The 8,053-nt window shown below is 42.3% G+C and overlaps 1 protein-coding gene across 1 annotated transcript in view; it reads left to right on the top strand.

The window, feature by feature from the left end:
• The first annotated feature begins 4,902 nt into the window (after positions 1-4,902).
• The window catches only part of LOC139374130 (vascular endothelial growth factor C-like), a 62,168-nt gene continuing 59,017 nt past the window's right edge, over positions 4,903-8,053 (top strand). Inside the window, exon 1 of the mRNA XM_071115130.1 lies at positions 4,903-5,425. Within this exon, the coding sequence (XP_070971231.1) occupies positions 5,297-5,425 (129 nt within the window). The 5' untranslated portion in view covers positions 4,903-5,296. The remainder of the gene's footprint in view (positions 5,426-8,053) is intronic.

Here is an 8,053-nt window from a genome sequence, read left to right as displayed (position 1 = left end):
GTCTACAGTCATATGGTCCCCTTCCATTGTTCCCCAGTTCCGCCCAGCAGTCATTCCCACTGTGGGAACTAGCTGTGCACACATGGGCAGACCAGCAGGCTGAACAGACGGGCGGTCAGGCTTCGCTTGGCCATGGGATGCTGCTAGTAGAGAAGTAGCTTCCTCATCGCCACTACTTCCTATTAGGGGGGGGGGGGGGGGATCTTATGAAGTGCTTACGTTTAACGACACGTGAAAAGTCAAAGTGCCATCCCTCACGGTGGTTTTGTGTGTCGGCTGTTTGCAGAGGTGCGACTGCGACGCTCCCTGTCAGTAGAGACCAATCAGAGGAGAGGGTGAAGAAAATGAAGACTTCACGGATGAGAGATGTGCCCATTCTATTGGTTAGCTAAGAGCGGAGTTTTGTACCACGTGTGAGAAAATCAAGATGGACAATTAACAATGTCAACAAAGGGTTTTAAATGGGTCATGGCGGACAAATCTACACACTGAGAGTTCCACATCTACATGCATTGACTTGTCAAAGTGGTAAATATGACGCTCAACCAACACACACTAAAAGAGTGGTTCACAGCAGGTTGTCTAAGTAATGAGTGGAAAGAGTAGCGGCCTACATTGTCAGAAGCAGGCAATTATTGCAAAACTAGACGACAAAGCCAGACAGAGCGAAAACATTGCTGGAGAGGACGGATTTGACTTTAAATACTTTAAACCCCTTTCGGCTTTAAATTGAGGTTGCTGCTCAGTTTAATCCATGTTGACATCTTTTTGTGTTGCTGTTCAGATATTCTGACAGGAAGTTGATCCGGTGCCACCTCTTTAAATGGCGCTGAGCTTAGAGGTCCGCCATTATAGGTGGGTGAAAATTTCCCAGCTCTCCATGCCTTCTAGACATTTAACCTCAGAACTCTGTGACAGCGATGGGCGCTACGATGGCCACTGCCGTGGTTGACGTGGTGGATGTGATAGGCTATTTCAAAGAAAATAAACACACAGGCCCAAAACAGAAAGGAGATGCCAAAAAAATGTAAGAAAATGCCTCCAGTTTATCAAAATCCAAGAATGTTATCATGTTGCAATTTTCCACAAGGGATACGTCAAACAATAAGGAAGTCACAAAAACACGATAAGTGCTAATGACTTCCTTTGGGTGACAGCTCAAAACAGACTTCTGGTACCAAGCGACTTCTGGTCCTTTAGTATGCAGGAAGGTTACAGAGGGACAAATAGCGCAAGTACTTTGACTTTGTGAGTCATACAGACAACCGTGAATTGGTAGGAACATTCGCTTGTATCTGACACCAACTTCTTCTAACTCTGAGGCTGTCCTAGTATGGACACCGTATTTATGGCACTTACTGATCATTTATGGCACTTACTGATATAAGAACAGTATAGCTGCATGGTTGCCTGGTAACGTGTATTAACATACACAGCAGCAGTGCTACATTCAACCAAACAGTGATTGTGAAATAGTCTGGCATTGGATATGTCTGCGAATAGACTCCATATTGACAACTATCCCAAAGGGAAAATCAACATGTGAAATTCCATTTGCAAATAGACGCGGGTTTACTTTACATTACGTGCTACAAGTTATTGATACACACGAAAACGAGGCAAGATCCTATATCAGATTAACAATTAGTGGCCGACTCAAAGTTTTGATTCCACTCCAGCTCATGGCAAAATCTTTTATTTATAATCTTGCCGCTTGTGGTAGCAATACAATTGAGGTTACCCGCGACCTGATATATACAGTGGGGCAAAAAAAAATTACTGTCATTTTCATCATAGGTACACTTCAACTATGACAGACAAAATGAGAAAAAAAATCCAGAAAATCACATTGTAGGATTTTTTATGAATTTATTTGCAAATTATGGTGGAAAATAAGTATTTGGTCACCTACAAACAAGCAAGATTTCTGGCTCTCACAGACCTGTAACTTCTTCTTTAAGAGGCTCCTCTGTCCTCCACTCGTTACCTGTATTAATGGCACCTGTTTGAACTTGCTATCAGTATAAAAGACACCTGTCCACAACCTCAAACAGTCACACTCCAAACTCCACTATGGCCAAGACCAAAGAGCTGTCAAAGGACACCAGAAACAAAATTGTAGCCCTGCACCAGGCTGGGAAGACTGAATCTGCAATAGGTAAGCAGCTTGGTTTGAAGAAATCAACTGTGGGAGCAACTTTTAGGAAATGGAAGACATACAAGACCACTGACAATCTCCCTCGATCTGGGGCTCCACGCAAGATCTCACCCCGTGAGGTCAAAATGATCACAAGAACGGTGAGCAAAAATCCCAGAACCACACGGGGAGACCTAGTGAATGACCTGCAGAGTGCTGGGACCAAAGCAACAAAGCCTACCATCAGTAACACACTACGCCGCCAGGGCCTCAAATCCTGCAGTGCAAGACTTGTCCCCCTGCTTAAGCCAGTACATGTCCAGGCCCGTCTGAAGTTTGCTAGAGGGCATTTGGATGATCCAGAAGAAGATTGGGAGAATGTCATATTGTCAGATGAAACCAAAATATAACTTTTTGATAAAAACTCAACTCGTCGTGTTTGGAGGACAAAGAATGCTGAGTTGCATCCAAAGAACACCATACTTACTGTGAAGCATGGGGGTGGAAACATCATGCTTTGGGGCTGTTTTTCTGCAAAGGGACCAGGACAACTGATCAGTGTAAAGGAAAGAATGAATGGGGCCATGTATCATGAGATTTTGAGTGAAAACCTCCTTCCATCAGCAAGGGCATTGAAGATGAAACGTGGCTGGGTCTTTCAGCATGACAATGATCCCAAACACACCGCCCCGGGCAACGAAGGAGTGGCTTCGTAAGAAGCATTTCAAGGTCCTGGAGTGGCCTAGCCAGTCTCCAGATCTCAACCCCATAGAAAATCTTTGGAGGGAGTTGAAAGTCCATGTTGCCCAGCTACAGCCCCGAAACATCACTGCTCTAAAGGAGATCTGAAAGGAGGAATGGGCCAAAATACCAGCAACAGTGTGTGAAAACCTTGTGAAGACTTACAGAAAACGTTTGACCTCTGTCAGTGCCAACAAAGGGTATATAACAAAGTATTGAGATAAACTTTTGTTATTGACCAAATACTTATTTTCCACCATCATTTGCAAATACATTTTCAGGATTTTTTTTTCTCATTTTGTCTGTCATAGTTGAAGTGTACCTATGATGAAAATTACAGGCCTCTCTCATCTTTTTAAGTGGGAGAACTTGCACAATTGGTGGCTGACTAAATACTTTTTTGCCCCACTGTATATATATATATATATATACTCCTCATCCTAGTGTGGGGCATGTGGCATATCTACCAGCAGCTAAAGCACGCTGAGGTGTCAGTATTTCATTGCCAACTGATTCAATGTCTGATTTCTATTATACAATAATGACTCAATTTCTACTTTGGAATGAACTTCACTCAACTCACCCAACGTCTAGCAACCAAAGGGTTGCGTGTTCGAATATCATCACAGACAACTTTAGCATTTTAGCTTATTAGCTACTTTGCAACTACATAGCATGTTAGCTAACCCTTCTCCCGACTCGAACCTTAACCTTTTATATTAACCCTAACCTAACCATAAACTTAAGCATTTTAGCTAAGTAGCTACTTTGCAACTACTTAACATGTCAGCTAGCTCTTCCCCTAAGCCTAACCTTAACCTCTAACCCTAACCCCTAGCATAGCTAACGTTAGCATTAGCCTCCTAGCCACCTAGCTAACGTTAGCCAAAACAAATCAGACGTTTAGCAAATCCTTATCCTTGGTGATCACGCACCAAAACAGCAACATAAAACACAGTGAACATGAAAACACAGCGCACATAAAAAGATGCAACTGCAACAAGTGTGATTCACTTGTATTATATAGGTTGACATCCCATAAACCTTATAACATATCATCCTAAATTGATGTAGCTGGAACAAATTCTAACTAAGTGGCTAGCATAATACAATACAGTATAACAGTGTGTGTTTAACGAATCCATTAAAACTATTTGTGGTTCTCTAGCTAAGTGAAGAGGGGCCACTTACAAGACTGTAAAGGGGTTTGGAAATCATTCAGTGTGGCTTGCATTCCAAACTATTATAAGAGCCCTCAATGAATTTGAGGTTTAGCATGTAGAGAGACCCCCTACAGAGCAGAGCACTCCAAACTGCCCTGATCTCTCGCTCTCTCTCTCTCTCTCTCTCTCAATAAAATTTCAATTCAAGTGGCTTTACTGGCATGGTAAACATATGTTTAAATTTCCAAAGCAAGTGAAATTGATAAACAAAAGTGAAATAAACAATAAAAAGTGAACAGTAAATATTACACACCCAGGTTCTCACTCTGATGACGCTATACTCATGTTGGGCAGCGTTTCTGTAAAGTATTTCATTCTAAATTCCCACACCGAACCCACACAAATCTGGTTAAATGAAGTATAAAGCTTAAGACATATGGCAGTGTCCCGTGGCGTGGATTACATAAATAACTCGTAAATATATTATATATTTAACATGTCAGGTTTGAGATTATAAATCCCCACTTGCATTAGGATATGGATTGTTATGGGTTAAATAACATCTGTAAATCATTAGTAGCGGCCACAGAAGGCACCTTGCAAACGTTCGTAATGATGGCAATACAGGGTTTGATAATTGGTAAAAGTGTTGGCTCATGACGATATTAAGCATAGTTCTGCAACATAAATATGTAGTAGTCCGTGTACAACCATTGAAATACAGCAATGACATTTCACTCCACATGTTGAGTCCACAAGGGATTCGTCTCCAACGTCTCCAAGAGAAGGTGCGCGTGTCCCAACTCATATTTTTAGCAGTAAATTGCAGCTATTCCGTGGAGAAACAGACTGAGCTGCTGGAAAGAAAAAAAGCATGCAGGGGGAGGAGGAATATCTAGTGACACCGTGAAATTGCATTGAACATGCCATTCTCTGCTCCGAGGACGTTCATGCTCTCCAAATTCTCATCTGCTCGCTGGGTGGATGCCGCCGCCGACACAGAAGTTTGACGCAGAAAGCTCACAAGTGAAAAGAGTTGTCTCCAGCAGCTTTCGTTTCACGGAGAAAATAACGGCCTTATTTTGACCTGTCGTCATCGCACCATCATTTTTATGACAGCGGTCTCACGAAAATTCGGATATCTGATGCGCTATTAATTTTCTTTTGAGGAAAAAGAACTTGAGAAACAGAGTTTGACCAAAAGAGGTCAACAAATAAGGAGTACGTTTTTTGGCTCCGGATAAAGACTTCTAAAATGCACTTATTTGGAATATCTGTTCTCCTTGCCAATTCAGCGATTCTCTACGCAAATCTAGCCAGTGAATCGAGTCATGAATTCAATCACGATTATTATGATTATGATCAGGATCAAGGGGATGCACGGGTATGTATTTGGATACATGTTTTCTATTTAACGCATGCAATTTATAATTACTTTATGCATTGTAAATTATTAAATTGATATTCAAACACATTCTAACATGATATTGGGGAATGTGGGATGGAGCAGAGGGTACAAGTCATAATATTTGACTTTCCACAAATTTGGTGATGATGTAAATTACTGAACATTCGCTACCGTACAGTATGTAGTGAATATAGACATCACTGAAACAAGGGGCACATCAACAGGAGGTCACTTAATCTGAACTTTTAATGGGAAAAAGCCTCGGAATAAATGGCATTTTATTACAGGGGATAATACAGGGGGGTGGGGCTATCATGGATGAGATGACGAGAGAGCAGTGAGAATTCCTCACATTGAAAGGATGCAGAGGAGATTAGAGGAGAGCACGTTCAAATTAGCAGAAGAAAGGGGGGTGGAGGCAGGTGTCACTGTGTCAAGACCTGTGGGGGCTTCAGTGTGTGTGTGTGTGTGTGTGTGTGTTCCTCAGTGCGTGTTCCTCAGTGTGTGTGTGTTTTCCTCAGTGTGTGTGTGTGTGTGTGTGTGTGTTCCTCAGTGCGTGTGTGTGCCTCAGTGTGTGTGTGTGTGTGTGTGTGTGTGTGTGTGTGTGTGTGTGTGTGTGTGTGTGTGTGTGTGTGTGTGTGTGTGTGTGTGTGATTGTGTGTGTGTGTGTGTGTGAATGTGTGTGTGTGTGTTCCTCAGTAGCAGTAAGAGATAAGGAGACAGGGATAATCTTAAACACGTGGCTATTTGATCCTATAATATGACACTTAGTTGGTGGGATTAACACTGCTACTAGTTTACTTTTAGTGTCTCAAATAAGCCTGCAGCTGTAATGATGCACTGAAAACACAGGTTCTCATTCTTACACTCTCTTCTCCTTTCTCTGTGTGTGTGTGTGTGTGTGTTCAGTAATGATCTTGTTATGTACTCCCATTGGCTCATAAAGGATATTTACAGTCATACGTCTTTATGACCTGCCAAAACAAAATGTCCTGTCTGGATAGTTTCACTTCCAGTACCTACCTCTGATATCAAAGTAGTATCATTCTGGTTTATGAAATTCACTGTGTAAGTAAACTACCTCATATGCCATACATTTATAAAATCTAATGGAAACATTAAACACCTCCCATAGGGACTGCAGTGATTGGTCTAAGTGTGTGTGTGTGTGTGTGTGTGTGTGTGTGTGTGTGTGTGTGTGTGTGTGTGTGTGTGTAATCACAGTCATGTTAACTCCCTGGAGTCGTTATCAAATTAAAAGTAATTAAGACACATTTCATCAGAATTCAAAGACTACATGTTCAACCATATACATATTGTTTTATCCAAGCGGGAGGTATTTATCCTACGATGACTATGGTTACGATACAGCGATGAATATTTGACCCATAGCTGAACTGGAACCCAGACCACGTGTGATTTTATAGTAAGAAACACATCCTGTGCAGGTTCAGTGTGTCTACTTCTTCAGTACTGTGACTACACTATAACACGCACGCGACGCGAGCGTTGCAAAATAAATGTAGAAATCTATATTATTCAGTTATTGCACCCACACTGCTCATGCACGTCAACGAGTGTCGGTGTTGCCAAGGGCTAAAATAGAAGTCAGTTCTATTTGTGACGCAGATTGCGCTGCAAGTCCTGCCTCTCCCATCTCCTCATTGGTTTATAGAAGCAGGTACCCACCCACGTGCCATCTCCTCATTGGTTATACCCACGTGGGTGACTGAAAGATGAACGATGTCAGTGGCGGTAATGCACCTAATTTATGAAAGTTGCCAATCGCAGCATAAAGTCAAGAGAAGAAAAAGCTGGAAGGAGCAGTGATGACTAGAAACGGACACACTGAGGACTATAACTACACTATAACACACACGCGTCTTTCAGTCACCCACGTGGGTATATCCAATGAGGAGATGGCACGTGGGTGGGTACCTGCTTCTATAAACCAATGAGGAGATGGGAGAGGCAGGATTTGCAGCGCGATCTGCGTCAGAAATAGGAATGACTTCTATTTAAGCCCTTGGCAAGGCAGACGCTCGTTGGCGCGCGCGAGCAGTGTGGGTGCAATAATTGAATAACATGTAAGTCTACATTTATTTTGCAATGCGAGTGGTGTAGTCAGCCTGTAACTCACCTAGAACTAGAAGTCATCTGGCTGCATCACTCAGTGTCACACACACACACACACACACACACACACACACACACACACACACACACACACACACACACACACACACACACACACACACACACACACACACACACACACACACACACACACACACACACACACGTCAAAGTGAGACATCCACTTTGAAAGAGTAATAAGGATGAATGGCTGTTCTTGTGGGGCTAGAGAGTAGAACGAGGCTGGGTTGAGAAGGGGTACAGTGCCTTGCGAAAGTATTCGGCCCCCTTGAACTTTGCGACCTTTTGCCACATTTCAGGCTTCAAACATAAAGATATAAAACTGTATTATTTTGTGAAGAATCAACAACAAGTGGGACACAATCATGAAGTGGAACGACATTTATTGGATATTTCAAACTTTTTTAACAAATCAAAAACTGACAAATTGGGCGTGCAAAATTATTC

Source organism: Oncorhynchus clarkii, chromosome 19 (genome assembly GCF_045791955.1).
Source record: "Oncorhynchus clarkii lewisi isolate Uvic-CL-2024 chromosome 19, UVic_Ocla_1.0, whole genome shotgun sequence".
NCBI classification, from domain to species: domain Eukaryota; kingdom Metazoa; phylum Chordata; class Actinopteri; order Salmoniformes; family Salmonidae; genus Oncorhynchus; species Oncorhynchus clarkii.
This window is presented reverse-complemented; position numbering and strand designations above follow the sequence as displayed.